This window comes from Lotus japonicus, chromosome 3, assembly GCF_012489685.1.
Source record: "Lotus japonicus ecotype B-129 chromosome 3, LjGifu_v1.2".
Lineage (NCBI taxonomy): Eukaryota > Viridiplantae > Streptophyta > Magnoliopsida > Fabales > Fabaceae > Lotus > Lotus japonicus.
The window spans coordinates 32075860-32094113 of NC_080043.1; the positions used below are offsets into that span (position 1 = coordinate 32075860).

At 49.1% G+C, this 18254-nt stretch overlaps 1 protein-coding gene across 1 annotated transcript; it reads right to left on the reverse strand.

Moving 5' to 3' along the window:
* Window positions 1–13615: 13615 nt before the first annotated feature.
* LOC130743968 (uncharacterized) lies at window positions 13616–17767 on the reverse strand. The gene is made up of 3 exons (XM_057596172.1): window positions 17592–17767; window positions 15430–17507; window positions 13616–14031 (listed from the first exon to the last, which is right to left on the reverse strand). Exons 1-3 carry the CDS (start codon window positions 17765–17767, stop codon window positions 13616–13618), a joined length of 2670 nt encoding a protein of 889 aa, XP_057452155.1.
* Window positions 17768–18254: the final 487 nt, after the last annotated feature.

Genomic DNA, 18254 nt, shown 5'->3' on the forward strand with positions numbered 1-18254 from the left:
GCTTATGTTGTGGTACTTTGAGTATGTACTTTGTTTTGGTACTTACTACTTATGGTGTGGTACTTTGTTAAACTTTGCTTAATTGCTTTATTATGAAGTTGGATTTTGAGTTTATTTGATTAAATGCATCTTGGATGCTCTTACAATTATATGTTTATATTTGTTCTTCATGTGACAAGGTTATATTTAGTAATTTTTCATTTCTGGTAGACTCGACGATTCTACTTACCCAAAACGAGTTTGCTTAGACTCACGAGTCTGACAACCTTGTTGACAACTACTATGATAAAGCGTACCTTCCCAGGGGCTGTAGGGAACGACCCTAGGAGATCCATTCCCCATTGATAGAATGGCCATGGGCAGTGACGAAAGTTCTTCCGCTGGAGCCCAGTACACTTGCGTGTCTTTTCCACGTGTTGCAGTTCCTGATGTAGTCTATTGCGTCTTGGGTCATGGTGGGCTAGTAGTACCCTTTACGGGTGTCCATAGGTCGGGTTCGGTCGGTTCTGGGCCAACCTTCGGTTTTGGTCGGTTAAAAATCACCAAAACCTCAGATCCGTCGCCGACCATGAAGAAGACACGGGTTGCTCAGTTCAGTTTTGACCGGATCAAAGTTTCAGCGGTCGGTCTGAGCGGTTGTGAAAACAAGAAAAAAAATGCAAACAGAGCAGAGAGAAGAAGAACAGAAATCCCAGTGATTTGGAAAAGAAAATAATGTTACAAATTTTGACAAAAGGAAACAAATTACATATGATAAAATGGGGGCTTGCATACCCATCGGAGCCTTCTTTGCTTCTTCTCACTCGATCTTCATCTCTTGATCTCTCGGGGAGAAGAATAGAGAAGCATGCAATACAGCAGGCCAGCAGCAACTTCGACAGAAGGAGAGGAGAAGCATACAACGAACCAAATCGCGGAAAGGAACCACCTTTTTGAGAGATCAATCACTCCACCACGGGTAGAAGAGGAGAAGGGTTGTCATATTTGATGGTGGTTGAGAATGGAGGAGGATGATGGCAGGGGCGGATATGGTGGTGAAGTGATGCTTGATGCGGTGCTAGGGTTTAACCTGCTGGGGTTGGCGCCGCCGGAGTGGATAATAGATATGTGATTTGAGACATGCTTGCAAGAAGAATAAAGGTTTTGGGAGGCACATGGTGGTGGGGTTGGCCGCCGCGGCGGCAGTGGTTTGTTGTGGGTGGTGGGGTTGGGTGCGGTTAGGGTTTGTTGAGGGTGGTGTGGTGAACGGCTGCTAGGGTTCAAGAGTTGGGAAGTGGGTTAAGGATAATATTTATATCCTAGGGTTGTGGGTGAGCTGATGTAGATTGGGCATGGGTTAGATTTTTTTTTTTAAATCTGGTTCGTTCGGGTTAGAGCCCAAACCGAAACCGACCGGTTCAACCCTAGCGAACCCATATTTTTTGAACCAGTCAAAACCGAACCGACCCATTTGTTAAAAAACCGACTGGTTTGGTCGGGTTCGGTTCGGTTCAGTATTTCATGGACAACGCTAGTACCCTTAAGACTTCTTTTGCTAAGGATCTAGCTCCAAGGTGTTGCCCGCAACTATCTGCGTGGACTTCTGTCAGGTACATACATGGTTTCTGCTGGACTTAAGAACTTGAGCATTGAATGGGAGAGTCCTTTTTTATAAAGTCTCTCATTCATCAGGTGGAACCAAGCGGCGTTCAGTCGAATCTTCTTTGATTCTAGTTCATCCTCAGGGAGTGATTCGCTTACCAAGTAATGTTTAATTGGCGTCATCCAATCTATATGTAGCATCACTAGTCCTTGAGAAGTACTTGGAACAGATAAGGTCTCTTGTATGACTCTACGGTTGTTACCCGACTTCTTGGTGCTTGCCAGCTTGGATAGCAGGTCTGGTCTGACTTTTTTTTCATGAGGAGATCGAGTCAAACTGGGTCGTTAGACTTTTGAAGGGCACTGCTGTATTAGCTAAGGCTCTTCTGTCAGGTACTCTCCACTAACTTGAGAAACCATTAACAGGGGATCACTACGGATTTTTACCCTCTTTGCACCAACATCTTTGGCCATTTACATCCCGACCGAGCATGCTTCATATTATGCCTGATTGATGGATGTTGGAAAGTCGAACCTGACTACATGAGGGACAGTTCCAGAGATATCTTTTGGGGATTCTCTAGGACGACTCCTGCTCCGCTTACCCTCAAGTTGGAAGACCTGCAACATGTATCGTCAACTCTCTTGTAGTGTTGCTTTCAGACTAGCGTTGAATATCTGTGAGTTCGATGATAAAATCTACTAGGACTAGGGCCTTAATAGCGTTCCATAGTTTGTAAGTAATGTCGAAATGGGAGAGTTCAACCAACCACGCGATCATTTGGCCTGTCAAATCCAGTTTCTGGAGTACAAACTTCATAGGCAGGGTTGTTCTTACTGATATTGGATAGGTCTGGAAGCAATTCCGAAGTTGTCTTCACGTGAATACAATGGCAAAAGCCGTTTTCTCAACCTGTTGGTATCTCTGCTCTGCCCCTTGAAATATTTTGCTGATGAAAAAGAATGTTTGCTGGCTCTCTTTATCTTCTCGGATAAGAATGGAGCTGAGGGTAGGGGCCGATGTGGTCAAGTATAGGTAGAGTTGCTCCCCACTTACTGGGCTACGGAGGACTGATGGCGGGTCAAGGCCTTCTTAAAAGCTCTGAGTCCTTGCTCGCATTTTTCCGTCCATTCAAACTTCTTATTTTTTTCACAAGATTTGGTATAGATGGACCGCTTTATGAGTCGAGCTAGCTATGAACTGAGATAATGCAATCCGCCCAGCAAGCTGTTGGATTTCCTTTACGCTCTACGGGCTTTGCATATTCATCACGGCTTGAAACTTATCTAGGTTAGCTTCAATGCTTCGATTGGTTAGCATAAACCCTAGAAACCTTCCTGCTACCATGCCGAAAACACACTTGCCTAGATTGAGTCGCATGTTGTGTTTCCTAATCTCTTCAAAAACCTCTCAAAGATCGTCTAGGTGGTTTCTCTGATTTGGTGGTTTGACGATCATATCATCCATATACACCTTGATGTTACGACCTATTTGGTTACCGAAGACTTTGGTCATCATCCTTTGGTAAGTAGCCCAGACGTTTTTGAGTTTGAAAGGCATTACAATGTAGCCGTAGATGGCATCTTCAGCAATAAAGGAAGTCTTGTCGTGTTCCTCCTTCCACTAGGGGATTTGATTATAACCGGAATATGCATCCATGAAAGAGACCGTGTGGTACCCGAGGAATTATCCATTAAACTATCTATATTCGACATGGGGAAAGAGTATTTTGGGCATACTTTATTAGGGTCTGTAAAGTCTACGGACATGCATCACTTTCCATTTGACTTCTTTACTAGAACCACGTAGGAAAGCCAGGTAGTGTAACCCATTTCTCGGATGAATCCAACGTCCAACAATTCCTTCATGTTTTCTTGGATCACCAACGGCCTTAATTTCCGGACTGAACTTTCTTTTCTTTTGGGCCACATGCATGTACTTCATATCAATTGACAACTAGTGACAACAGAAGTTTCATTTCCTTCAATAGTAGTCCCTACCTCCTCAAGATATGTTGCCGCTGCTTCTTTGGATAGAAGGAGTCTAGTTTGGCTTTTGTTTTTTGTTTGTTGCTTTTTAATTACTTATTACACTAACACTCGAATGACTTTGCCTATACAACACTTCCAACACCCGGTTAATTATTTGAGACAATATCTAGCCATTGTGAATTTCATAATAATTCACGAGTGTCTTTGGGAATTTACAGAGACAAAAAGTTTACTCTTCCATCTTAAGTGTGATTTTAAAATAAAATTTGTACTTTTAGTTATTTATTATTTTCAAAATTCAACATAAAATTGTTTTAATTTATATTTTGGTTTAAAACCAATTCGACACGTGAAATGTCTCCTTAAGAGTGAGTCTCCTGAGAATCGAACTCTTGGCCTCATCTTCAATGCAAGGTTGCTAGTTGGGTTGCTTAGACACTATTCTGGTGGACCCAAACTGTTACATAAGATTTAAGCAACCCAAGTAGAATTCCCTCCAACCATGATTGTTTATTTTACTTTTGTTTGGGTCCCACTATATCTCATATATTTATATTATTTTAAGGTCATGACTCTATTTAAATTTATGAATGAAAAATAAAATATATTTTTTAATCAAAAAGCAAGAAGAGAGAGACTAAGCAACCGTTGCTTAAATAAGCAACCGTTGCTTAAATTTAAGCAACCAGACTGTCATGTCATGTTGCCACAGTGGTGCTCCAAAATAAGCAACGTTGCTTAAGTGCGCCAACTGGTTTAAGCAACAATCATTGGAGATGCTCTCAAATGTTTAAACAACCACCGGCACGCATTGGGTGTTTATTAATTTATTAAGTGCGTAAAAGTATCCGTGATTAAATGGTACAAAAGTAATTATAAAAGTAGTTATATAATAAAAATAACATATTTGGAAAAATGAAAAATATATTAAAGTTAATGGAATGAAATATTAAGGCTTATTAGCACTTTTGGTCCCCCAGGTTTGTAAATTGTGCAAACGGAGTCCCTAAAGTTTAAAAATAGCATTTCGCTACCCCGACGTTTGGCTCCGTCAACACTTTTGGTCCCCCAACAGTTTTCCGTCAAAAAACTAACGGTTCTGAGGGTAAATGTGTAATTAAACAAAATAATAATAATTAAAATATTAAAAAATTTAAGAACCCATAAAATTATCCCACTCTTCATCTCCCTCATCAACTTCATCACTTTGCCCAGAAAACTCATAAAAAAATATTTTCCTCTCCTAAACATCTTCATCTTCTCCAATTTGAACAAAGCACACTTTCAACCAAAAGAAATCACATTACCAACCTGGCCACAAATTCACGATCCGAACTTTACAATTGCCCTCTTCAATTCTCCAAAATTAAATCAAAAAATTGAAAAAGGGAGAGGGGATGTACTATTTTGTTTTGCATTCTATATGTATGAGAGGGAATTGCTTTCTTTCTGAGGCTAAAATGCAGACCTTGTGGAATTTACATTTGAAGCAGGGAGAACACAAAAAGAAGAACAAAAATTTGACAAAAAGCCTAAAATACAACACATCAGAATCGATTTTCTCCACTTCAGCAGAAGATTTTCATGGGTAACTTCTTTCCCTCTCCTCTTATAGTTTCATTGGTCTGAAGTACGGTTTGGAGGCGACCGTAGAGATCACCAAAGTGGGACTGGATCTTGCAGGGGTCGATGGGATGGCCTTGGGCGTCGACGCCGGGAGTGACGATGTCGGGGTGCTGGTACATGTTTGATAGCAGTAGCGTCGGGCTTATGCTTGGCTTGGTGTGCAGCCTCGAGCACCGGTCGCCATGCGCGCCGATCTTAAAGAAGAAGGGGATGATTTGGGTTGGGAGAAGTCGAGGTACGAGAATGAGGGGTTCAAGGTTGTAGATTCAGAGAAAAAGGATTCAACGGTTGTGGGTTCAGACGACAGGATCCGACGGTGATATTGGTTTAGAGAGGAGACTTGGCGGTGGTGGAGATTGGGATTTGAAGGGATTGGGATGGTAGAAGAAGAAAAGTGGAGATCTGTGATCTGGGAGAGATCAAGCTACCCGTTGACGAGGGGTAGGAGAGATGGGATCTGGACGCGTTGAAGGACTCCAAGTAGGCAAGGTCCCGGGAGGGGCTCCTGCAAGACACTCCGATGCTAAAGTCAGTGATAGAAGTTGTAAGAATGCTGAGTTTTTAGAGAATACGTTACCTTTAGATAGAAGAAGTGTTCCCTTTATATAAGAGAGGAAGAACTAGGGTTGGAGCCATGCAACGTCATGCATGGCTCGTACCTGGGGGCCCGGATCGCCGTTGGATTTCCTGCAGAGGAACAGTGATCCAACGGTTTGGGGGCCCCTACGGATCTGCACCAGCCAACCTACCTCCTAGGGTAGTTGGCCTAGGTCAACCTCTAGATAGTGGGCCCCGGGTTCCTTGTCCTCACCCTTGGTGGTGGGGCCCATGAGCAGGGGGCTCTTAGACTCCCCTAAACTGTCCCTTGGCAGGGACGCTCCGTGGGGCCCAGCCCAGTCCTGGGTGCCCTGTCCGTCCTCGGTCAGGGTTCCCGGAACAGTAGCCCCCTAGCCCTGGTCGGCTGTTCCAGCGGAGCGAGGGCTAATCGTGTCCTGTGCTGGTGGCGTCATGGAAGTTCTCGGGGTCGTTACATAGGGGTCAAAAATTTAAAACTTTATTCATTAATGGTGGGGGGGCCGTTTGGCCGTTACATTTAGTACCCCTAGAAAGGGGGTGTTACTCGCATGGTGTTGTATCGGAGGCGAACAGTCCCTAGGTCTCTGTCGAGACTCTCTCTCGCGGCTAGAAAGGGGGTCAACTCGGCTTCGATTTCGTCCATCGTTCCCTTCCCTTCGCCCTTGCGTTCCGTGGCGGAGACCTCTAGGCCCCAAATTAGCATGCTAACCTCTAAGCGGCGTCGGTGTAATTCCCACATCTCCTCCGTCAGCTCCAAGAAGGTTAGCAACCCCGCCTTCAGTTGGGGGTCAGGATCCCCTGTCAGAAGCCTGCTGACTAGGGATCTGATCCTACCGGGGGCGGTGGCCTGCGTTTGGTAGGAGTAGTATAGGTTGCAGTCTAGAGCCTCGGCCCTGAGTGCCTTCAAGTAAGCCTCCGTGGAGGTCATTCTGGCTTGAGGGGAATGTGGAGCCTGCAAAGGGGGAGTGGTTACCATTTATAATCGAAACGTTCTTGGGTGGTAACGCCCATTAGCCTTTTCCCAGGCGTTTCTCTTGGGAAATGAAGTGGGCATTAAATGCAGAGGTCGGTGGTCAACGCGCACCCTCCCTAGGTTGTTTATGCAGATTCAACCGACCGGGTAGAATTCCGACCGCGGTGGTTTGGCGTTAGGACGACCGGGTTTCATACCGAGCGGGTTGTTGCATGGTTTGAATCTGAGAAGTCAAAAAGACGCGGGAGAAGGGAACGGTGTGAGGCTTTGGGCCCACTGCATTTAATGTACCTGACTCTTGAGATGGTACGTGTCGTTTCCGGGTGGGTCGCGTCGCTTCGCGACTCCTCTCCCACGTGCCTCTGGAGGCGTGTGTCGCTTCGCCGTCATTGCCTCCTTTCTGACGTGGCAGGGTCTGATTGGACGATGCCTCTTGGTTTCCCCAAACGTCATGATTAGGGAAACTAGGGCTGTCGAAACGTCACGTCTCCCTCCTCATTTTCTATAATAGAGAGGGGAGGGGGATTCATTTGCACTTTCGCATCTCTGAATCTTCCCAAAGCTCTCCCCTTTTCCTTCCGTCAGGTACCGGTGTTTCACGGTGGTGTTTTCTTTTGCACGGTGGTCGTTCGGTAGCTTTTCCAGTTTTTTCTTGTAAGTCCTTGCTTCACTTGCTTTTCCTTCTCAAGTCTTTTATTTTTTCCCTTTTCTAGTAGAAAGGGTGGCTTTCTCTTGGGGGAGTTGGGAGTTTCCCCTCCCCTTGTGGCCCCCTCTTGCGGCGGAGGAGATTCTCTCTGAGGGTATGCGCCGCCGCACGGTCGCGCTGTCCTGCCTAGGGCAAAGATGGATTCCGGGTGGGTCCTTCTTTGAGCCGATTCAAACGAACTAGGTGTTGATACGGCGTTTTCCCTTGTGCAGGTGTCGTTATGGGGAAGCCTACCCAGAAGAAGAGAGGCAAGACTGTAGATGAGGCCCCGGGCGGGGCTTTAACCTCTAGGCCCCGGTCAGGGGCCCCCAAGAGTAAGAAGATCGATCGGGAGAAATTTCCTCATCTAAAGGGGGGCGAGGCCGTGTATGACAAGTGGTGCCGCACCATTCTCGATCTCCCGTCAGAGTACGCCCACGAGAATGAAGATTACTTCTGGAGTCAGCGTTTTATGTCGCAGACCCAGATCGGCCCCGGTCACATGGTGTATTCGCCGAGCAAGACGGAGCGGCTACCCCACACCCCGCCGTTTGGGGTGTACATGCATATCTACACCATGAAGAAGGTGAGGATGAGGATGCCCCTCACGGATTTTCAATGTGACGTTCTTCGCCATATGGGGGTCGCGCCATCGCAGCTTCATCCCGGCGCTTGGGGCTTCGTGCGTGCTTATGAGGTCGCTTGCATCTTGTTCGGCGAGAAGCCGTCGATTCCGCTCTTTTTTCATTTATTTGATGTGGCCCACACTCAAGGACATGGTGGGCACGGGATTGTGACCCTGAGGTCGGGTAAGGATCTCCAGATCTTCCACCCGTTCGCCGAGTCCTATCGGGATTTTAAAGATCAATTCTTCCGGGTGGCGCCTACCACTCCGCCCCCTTACTGGTGGTTCGAGAGGGCCCCGAACGGCGGCAGTCGCGCCCGGTTCCCGCTGACCTGGAACGCCAAGCACTATGACGTAAAGATTAGTGCTTTCGGTTTCGAGGCCGGGGCCTTGTCGGAGGTTGACTTGGCCTTCAAAAATCTCTTGGTGGCCGCCATACGGAAAGAAGTAAGGGGTAATCCACCCAAAGAGTTCTGTATTCGGCCGTTGCGCTGTTACGATCTTTGTACTTATAGCGTTCGGAAGAACGCTTGCTTATTGCGCGCGAGGGGTAAGGCGTTTTTGTTACTATGTCTAAAGTGATGTATGCCCTTTCGTCCGACTAACTTTCTTCTTGTAATTACTATGCAGGTGCTAAGATGGAGGTCAACGCTGCTTTGGTCGCCGCGCAACAAGTGCCGGTCGACGAGGTCGAGACCGACAGTGAGGGGGAACAGAAGGTTCCTCAAGACGAGGGAGACGGACTTGGCAACCAGGGGCAACCTTTAGCCGGGGCCAACCCCGTGGGAGCCGGTCAGAGTGAGCCGGTCAACGGTGAAGAAAACACGGATCCCGGGTCGGGCCCAGTGAATCCCGAACGTCAGCAGGAGGGTTCCCTTGAGGGGGATAAGGCCGACTCGGAGCGTCCGGTCAAGAGAAAACGCCGCTCCTTAGGTGGGGAGGTCCGTTCTCCTGAACGAGCGACTCCGATTAATCAAGTGTGTCCCCCGGAGCCAACTTCTGTGTGGGGTCGCGATGCGATGGACACGGACGAGCACAACAACCAAATCGATGCTCTGGTGTACAATGAGCTCGACCAGTCGTTCCTGAGCACGAAGGAACCCTACAATCTCTTGAACTATGCTCTGAAAGCAGTGCTTCAGACTGCCTCCGTCATTCGTCATGTGCAGCAGGGGCCGGTGCTCGACGTGGAAGAAGCCAAGGAGCAGGCGAGCGCAGCTGAGCGTAAATTTGCTGAGGCAGAGAAAGAGTTGGTTGATGCCAAGAAGGCGGTTGAGGGGCTGACCGCTACTAAGGTGAAACTGCAAGGGGAAGTGCATGAGGTGACGGCCAAGGCCAGGCAGTTTGCAACTAAGTTGGAGATGAGCGAGAAGGACAATGACTATCTGCGTGACCGGGCAGAGAAAGCCGAGCAGGAACTGAAAGACATGAAGGCGGCTCGCGAAGGGGAACTCAAGGAGATCGAGGCCCTGAAGGCGAAAAATGCCGAGCTCAAGAAGAAGGTTGCCGATCTGGGGGCTGAGAGGAAAAAGATGAGGACCAATCTTAAGGAGATACACAAGGCCTCTTTCGACAACGCTTTGGCCCAGCTTGAGGTGGTCCACCCGGGGTTGGACGTGGGCCCTCTCCATTATAGGAAGGTAGTGCTGGGGGGAAAGATTGGCACGCTGGATGATCAGAAGCAGTTCACCCTGTCCTTCCCAGCTGAGCCAGCCCCTTGAGATTCAGTTTCAATTTGTAGTTTGGACTTATTTGGTCGTTTACTAGTGTTTGTATAAACTCGTTGTTTCTAGTTATTGTTTCGCATTTGTAAAGACTTATTGTCCTTATCCGGTGTTTGTAAGAACTTATTATTATATTTTCTTTTTGCGCTGCGTTCCTTCTTCTTTACTCGTCTTAGAGTTATTTCGCGCCTGAAAGGCCTTTAATATTTTTGTGCCCGGAGGGTCCTGGTGCCCTATGGGTCTTTAATAATTTCGTGCCCGGCGGGTCTTGGTGCCCTATGGGTCTTTGTGCCCGGAGGGTCTTTAATAATTTCGTGCCCGGTGGGTCTTGGTGCCCTATGGGTCTTTGATATTTTTGTGCCCGGCGGGTCTTGGTGCCCTATGGGTCTTTGTGCCCGGAGGGTCTTTAATAATATTGCGCCCGGTGGGTCTTGGCGGTTCCCACAATTCAAATTCAACAAAAAACTACTTCATTTCTTCGATTGGAGTCTGCGGTTCTAGCCGCGTACAAAGTTGGAACGATGGGTGAGTACCCTTGATTACAAAGGAAAAACTAAGTCAAAGGAAAACGTAACGACAGGTCACGGGTGCCGGGTCGGCAGCGCCTTAGCTGTAGTATCTTCTCAGATTGGCCGCGTTCCAGGTGCGGGGGATATCTTTCCCTGCTAGAGTTTCCAGCTTGTACGCTCCTGTGCCGGTCGCTTCGGTCACCCTATAAGGGCCTTCCCAGTTGGCTGCTGGCTTCCCACGTTCGGTTGATCGTGCTCCAACGCTGGCGTTCCGGAGGACCAAGTCCCCTGCGGCAAAGGAGCGGAGAGCCACCTTCTTGTTGTAGCGCACGACCGCATGCTGCTTTGCGATCAGCTCTCTGCAGTTGGCCACGACCCTCCTTTCGGCCAGGAGGTCAAGGTCCTCCTCTATGAGCTGATCGTTCTGGTTGGGGTCGAACCCAGCCGTTCGAGCGCTCGGTTCCCCTATTTCGGCCGGGATCACTGCTTCTGTGCCAAAGGTGAGGCGGTAAGGGCTCTCCCCCGTAGTCGAGTGCGGAGTAGTGCGGTATGCCCACAGGACGTGGTCGAGCTGTTTGGCCCAGTCGCCCTTTGCGCTCCCCAATCTTTTCCGGAGGCCCCTGAGCACCCGGTTGACCGACTCTGCCTGCCCGTTCGTCTGTGGGTGCTCGACGGAGGTGAACCGCTGCTTGATGTGCAGCCCGTCCAAGAGGTCTCTGAACCCCTTAGAGGTAAACTGGGTTCCATTGTCTGTGACGAGGACTCCGGAGACTCCGAACCTGCTGATGACATTCTTGTAGAAGAAACGTTGTACTCGGGCTGAGGTAATTGTTGCTAGCGGCTCGGCCTCAATCCACTTGGTGTAGTAATCCACTGCTACCACCAAGTACTTGAGCTGGCCGGGTGCAGTGTCGAACGGGCCCAACAGATCCATGCCCCACTGGTGGAAAGGCCAAGGACTGAGCAGCGATGAAAGACGGGCGGGGGGAGCGTTGTGTAGATCAGCGTGCCTCTGGCAGGGGTCACATTGCTTAACATGATCCGCCGCGTCTTTCTCTAGGGTTGGCCAGTAATAGCCGGCTCGGAGTACTTTTCGGGCAAGGGAACGTCCACCCGGATGGTGGCCGCAGCTGCCTTCGTGGATTTCCGCTAAGACATAGGCTGCTCTGTCCTTAGCCAAGCACTTCAGAAGGGGGTGGAGAACCCCCGCTTGAAGAGATCATCGTTAACGATAGTGTACCAGGAGGCGCGCCTTACCAACTTCTTGGCTTCAGCCTTCTCTTCGGGCAGCCATCCAGATCTGAGATACTTGATGATCGGGGACCTCCAGTCTTCGTCGGTAACGATCGGCATCATAACTTGACCTATTGGACGATCGGGGTCAGCTACATAGGGGAGGGCTAAGGTCCCTTGAATGACCGTTCCATTCAGGCCCGGCTTTCCAGTGCTGGCCAATTTGGCCAGGGTGTCCGCGCGATCATTCTGGGCTCTGGGGACGTGGCGGAACTCCACTTTGGTGAAGGTTGAGGCCAGTCGTTTCAAATGGGCCAAGTACTTCTCCAGGATGGGATCCTTAGCTTGAGCTTCCCCGTTTGCTTGTGAGACGACCAGAAGTGAATCGCAGCAGACAAGTATCTCCTTAGCTCCCAGGTCTCGAGCTGTGACCAGTCCCGCAATGCATGCCTCATACTCGGCCTGGTTGTTTGTGGTTGGGAAGTTAAAGCGGAGGGATTGTTCGACCACCATCCCGGTGCTACTTTGCAATACGATCCCAGCCCCGCCACCTTCCTTGTTGCTCGAGCTAGGGGTGGCAAAATGGGTTTGGCCCGCTGGGCCAGCCCGTTTTGCCCACCTTTTTTGGCGGGTTGGGTTGGGATTTTGAACCCAAATTTTAAAAGTGGGTCAGCCCAACCCAACTCGCATTTTGGCGGGTTAATGACGGGTTGGGTTGGGTTAGCCCGCCAACCCGTTTTTCACTTTTTTTTTGAATTTGTTTTTTATATTTTTATTCTTTAAGTAGATCATTGTAAGGTACGCATAGATTATAGCAGACCTAAACTAAAAAACAAAAACTATTTTGAAAGCTAGTCAATGATGACCTTCCATGGATTCACCTAGATAAGTTGCGGCTCTTATTTGTAGGTTATGTTTTGTCTAAAACTTTCATGACAACTCCACATTATCTTTTATAATTGTTGGTTAACTATTATTGACTAAAGTAAACTCTTGTTGATGATTGTAAAACACATAGTGTTGTTAAGTAATATTAAATGAGTGTGTATCAAAGAAAAATGACATTTATCAATGATTTGATTAAGGTTATTGACACTTACAGACAGTTGCTAGTGAGGTTACAATTTTACAACTTTTAATAACCACGCATGATAAATATTTTCTTGGTATTACTATTGGTGAGATTTTCTAGTTGAAATCATAACATTTAAAGATAAAGAATAAGTATAATTCTAATTTTTCCATGTGCCAACGTATGAAAAGTGAAAGATTTCTTAAAATTCCTCATTGCACATTTTTTATTATTATACTACATTTTTTAAGAGGGCTAGCCCGCCAACCCGCAATCCCGCCAAAATATGGGTTGGGTTGAGACTTTGAACCCAAATACCAAAAGTGGGCTAGCCCAACCCAACCCGTATTTCGGCGGGTTAGTGACGGGTTGGGCCTGGCCCGGCCCGCCAACCCATATTGCCACCCCTAGCTCGAGCCATCTACGTTGACCACCCAGGTGGTCTCGGCAGGGGGCTCTTCCTCATCGGTGAGCTCGACCAAGAAGTCCGCTAGGACTTGTGCTTTAATGGCTCTCTTGGGCTCGTAGCGGATGTCGTGCTCGGAGAGCTCGATGGACCAGCTAACCATTCGACCGGCTAGGTTGGGCTTATGAAGGACCTGTCGGACCGGCTGATCGGTTCGCACCACAATGCGATGAGCTTGAAAGTACCTCCTTAGTCGCCGCGCCGTGGTTAGTAGGGTCAGCGCCACTTTCTCCAGCATCTTATACCTGAGCTCCGCACCCTTCAATGAACGGCTGACAAAATAGACCGGTAGTTGGATTCCCTCTTCTTCTCTGATTAGGACAGAGCTCACTGCTTTTTCCCGTACGGCCAGGTATAGGTATAGCGTCTCCCCTGGTTTAGGGCTAGCCAGGATAGGGGGGGAAGAGAGGATCTCCTTCAGCTGAGTGAATGCCGCGTCGGCCTCCGCCGACCACTCAAAAGTTGCTCCCTTTTTCAGGAGGGTGTAAAGAGGTAGGGCCCGGAGAGCAGCCTTTGGCAAAAAGCGGCCGATCGCAGCCATGCGACCAGCCAACTATTGGACTTCTTTGACCGTGCGCGGGCTCTTCATATTCATGATCGCCTGACATTTGTCAGGGTTCAACTCAATGCCGCGGTTGGTGAGCATATATCCCAGAAACTTCCCGCTTCGAACGCCAAAAGTACACTTGTCGGGGTTGAGGCGCATGTTGTGCTTCTTTAACTGCTCGAAAACGACTGCGAGGTCAGCTGCGTGGTCTCCTCCCTTCGGGGTCTTGACTATGATATCATCGATGTAGACTTCGACCGATTTTCCCATCAGGTCCCCGAAGATTCGGGTCATCATCCTTTGGTAGGTTGCCACTGCGTTCTTGAGGCCGAAAGGCAGCATAGTGTAACAGTAGGTGCCCCGGTCGATGATGAAAGCAGTTTTCTCCTCATCGTCCCTATGCATGGGAATCTGGTTGTAGCCTGAATAAGTGATGACCCTAGTTTAGTAGTGTTTTTAGGGACATTTTGTAGTTTATTTTGAGTCTTTTCATTGAGTCTCATGTAGTGTTTCATGCATTATCATGCATTTTTATCTTTCTTTAAGTTTTTACTTTGTTTTGGTAATTTTATAGTTTTATAGGGACCTTTCTTGCATTTTAAGTAAGTTTAGGACTTGCATATCTTTTCTACTTGAATTGAGGGTTTTTTGTGCTAATAAACTCTTGGAAATCCTAGATATTTTCCTTACTTTGTTCCCAAGCAGCTAGGTCTGAAAACTGATGAAGAAAGAAGGTCAAAAGGCTTGGAAAATTGAAGGGAGGCTTAAAGGGGAGTTAAGAAGAAGGTCAAGAGGCTTCCTAGCATGTAGAGAGCGCTCAGGCGCTCGTGTTGAGCGCCTGAGCGCCAATTGGATCGATGTTTACATGATGCTAGAAAGGAATTGGCGCCTGAGCGCTCCTGATTGAGCGCCTGAGCGCCAATTACCTCCAGAGAGCTTGTTTTTGCTTGGAATTGGCGCTCAGGCGTGCTTAATTGGCGCCTGAGCACCCAGACTCGACCTGTTTGCCTATAAATAGGCTTTTTGTCATTTCTTTTGTAACTTTTGTCATTTCTATACATTCCTAAATAAGTTAGAAGTAGGGTTAGGCTCTGGAGCTTGAGGAGAAGCATTCTCCAAGTCCATGTTCCAGGTTTTATCCTTCTTTTCTTGTATGGATTCTATAGCCATGCTTGGCTGAAACCCCTTTTGCTTTGGGTTCTTTGTAAGACTTTGAATGTTTTAGCTATCAATCCTTTTCTATTCATGTTGTTCTGAGTAAACCCTTGAATCTCACTTCTATGATTTATCTTCCAAGCTTGAATGCATGCTAGCTTTTTACTTTTCTATAAACATAACGATAGTTTGTTATAGAATTGGGACTTGTTGTGAGATTACCTCTTCTATACTTGCTGCTAGGAATAGAGGAAGGGTTGAGGTTTGTTGGCCTGAAATGCATGCTTAGTGCTTCTAACAAATGTTTAGGTTATCAAGGAATTGAATCTATCTTTTGATTAGAAAGGGTTTTCTTTACAAGGCATCGATAGATGACTATCTAGGCTAGAACATCAAGGAGAGACTCAGGATTAATTGAATAGGAAGGTTTGCTAAAACTGAATTTGTTGAGCAAGAACCCAAGGCAATCTCATCTCTGAATTTCAATCGCTTTTCTACTTGATCACTTGTCTTTTTACAAACTCAAGAAACAACCAATCATTAAAACTGAATTTTATTTGCTTTCCAACCTTGAACTTGATTCTTAAACCGAATTCGCATTCCAATTCCCTGTGGTTCGATAAATTAAAACCGGGTAGATTCTGTACACTTGCAGATTGACCAACAATAAGCATCCATTAGAGAGAGGTATTCGTACCCCGAGGAGTTGTCTACCAGCGCATCAATGCTCGGTAGGGGAAACGGGTCCTTGGGGCAAGCCTTGTTGAGGTCAGTGTAGTCGAAGCACATGCGCCACTTCCCGTTTGCCTTCTTGACCAAGACCACATTGGAGAGCCAGGTTGTGTACTTGACCTCCCGAATGATCCCGGCCTGAAGCAACTCTGTGGTCTGTTGCTGGATAACCTGCTGCTTCTCGGCGCTCATTTGCCTTTTCTTCTCAGCGACTGGTTTGAACTTCCGGTCGACGGAAAGTCTATGGCTGCAGAAAGCGGGGTCGATGCCAGGCATATCTGCTGACAACCAGGCAAACAGCTTCCCATTGGAAAGTAGTAACTTTTCCATCCGTTTGGAGAGGTCTCGGGGTAGGCCCCGAGCTATGTTGGTGGTGTTCTCTGGAAGGGGACCGACCTGGATGGGGTGGGACTCCCCATCGGGTTTGAGGCGTTGATCGTCTCTAGACTGGTCCACGCGGGGGTCGAGGTCGGTCATGAGAATGGTGTGTTGAACGTGAAAGTTGCCCTGCTGGTCGTGCGCTTTGGACTTCTTTCTCTTCCTTTCCTCCCTGGCCAGTCTGTAGCTAGAGTTGTAGCAGCTCCCTGCCATTTCTAGGTTGTCGCGTACTGGTACCGCCCTTCCTGCCCAGGGGTACTTAAGCATTAGGTGGTGGGTGGATATGATCGCCCTAAAAGTGTTGAGGCTTGGCCTGCCAAGAATGGCGTTGTACACTGTTGGACACTCCACCACCAGAAAGCGAGCTTTTATAGTCCTGCAAATTCTGTGATCTCCCATGGAAAGGCAAGTATCAAAATATCCTAAGGGTAGGACTCTGTCCCCTGTGAACCCGACCAAATCATGGTCGTAGGGGAGCAGGTCCTTCACCGATAGCCCTAAGCTCTTGTAAGCATCGTAAAACATAATGTCAGCGGAACTACCTGTATCGATGAGTGTCCTTCGGATCTTACCGTTGCCGATCAGGGCTTCAATGACGATGGGGTCATCTTCTTCGCCGGTGTCCTCGCCGTAATCGTCCTCCGTGAAGGTAATGGCCACCTTCTGCCTCGGGGGTTGGAGGGACCCTGGTCGGGGCCTTCCAGCCGCGGACATGATGACGCGGGTACTCCTTTTCCGGCTGTTGTTGGTGGGTCCGCCTGCGGCCCATCCTCCTGCTATTGAACCGACGCTGACTAGATTGCTTCCATGCTGTCTCCTGACTTCATCCCGGCCGTGGCGGTCGGGGCTTCTTCTCCGTTCTCGGCTTCGTCCGCGACGCTCGGGACTCTGGCGACGCGGTGGAGTCCTGTCTCGACGATCTACCGATCGGCGTTTAGGAGGAGTCCGGTCTCGGTGTCTTGGCGGGGTAGATGTCCGCCTTGGGGGTGGCGAGCGCGGGCGTTGGAGGGCCCTCGTCGACACAGCTACATACCTGGACAGTCTTCCTGCTCTGATTAGTTCCTCCACCTTGTCCTTGAGGTTCAGGCACTCGTCAGTGTTGTGGCCCGGGCTGTCGTGGAACTCACAAAATCTCTTGGAGTCCAGCTTGTCCCCTCTCGTCAGGAGTGGGGGGGGACGGTCTCTAAGGTCGGTGGAGGCTTTCTCCCTCAGGATACGTGAGAGGGAGGAGTTCAGTGGGGTATAACTATCATACTTCTTCCGCTTCGACTTCCGTTCGTCCTGACCCTTCCGTCGGGACTCCCGGGTCGAAGGCTGGTCCTTATGTTCCATCATCTTCTGCGGTCCTTTGATCGCGAGTGTCTGACTCGCGGCTCTTAGGGTCGCGGCATCCTCCATGTTTATGAATTTCTCTGCTCGGGCTAGAAATTCCTCTAGGGTGTTGGCTGGCTTGCCGTCTAGCGAGGTCAGGAACGATCCTGGTGCAAGAGCTGCGGTAGCCAGGACCAACCTAGTGTCGGGGAGAAGACCGGTGATATCACCGGCCTCTTTGTTGAACCTATTGAGAAATGCCTTCAGAGACTCCTTCTCTTTTTGCTTAACCAAGGCCAAAGTTTGTGCGGTCTTCGGTATGCTGCGCACCGAGGAGTACAGGGCTAAAAAGCAGGACACGACCCCGTTCTAGTCGTGCAGTGAGTTGCTCGGTAAGTTCTGGAACCAGTTCATGGGTCCTTTTCCAAGGCTCATGGGGAAGCATCGGCAGTATAAAGGGTCGCTGGCCCCAGCATACTGCATCGCGCCCACGAAGAAGTTCACGTGTTCCTGCGGGTCGGTGTCTCCCTCGTAGAGCTTCACTTTGGGCCGTGCCCACCCCTGAGGGAAAGGAAACGCCATAATCTCAGGGGATAGAGGACCTCCGATCGGCGCTGGATAGGTGACAAGCGCGTTGTTGGACCTGGGGCGGTTGTGCGTCCTGTCCCGAGTCGGGGAGAGGCTCCTGCGCCTAGAGGGGCTCCGGCGGGGAGAGTAGCGTCTCCGTGGTGTATGGCTGGCCACCCGTTCAGCCGCGGGTGCCCGGCGGCGTGCTTCCTGGTAGTAGGGGGTTGGATCGGGCCCCCGGTCGTCTCCTCTTCCTGGGAAAACGCGGGCAGGGGGCGCGATTGAGTTTCCTGCTCCTCCAGTTGTCGCAGGCGTGCTCGGAGCATGTGAATCTCCTCTTGAGCGTCTCGAATCCTCATACTACGGGCCTGATCTCGCCCCGCCCCATTGTCCCCTTCCATTGCCCGGATGCGAGCCTCCAAGCTGCAAAGTGCCTCATGGGCTGCATGCGGGGTAATGGCCGCGGGTTCCGGCGAGCGGGGGGGGCGGTGGTTGAGGAGTC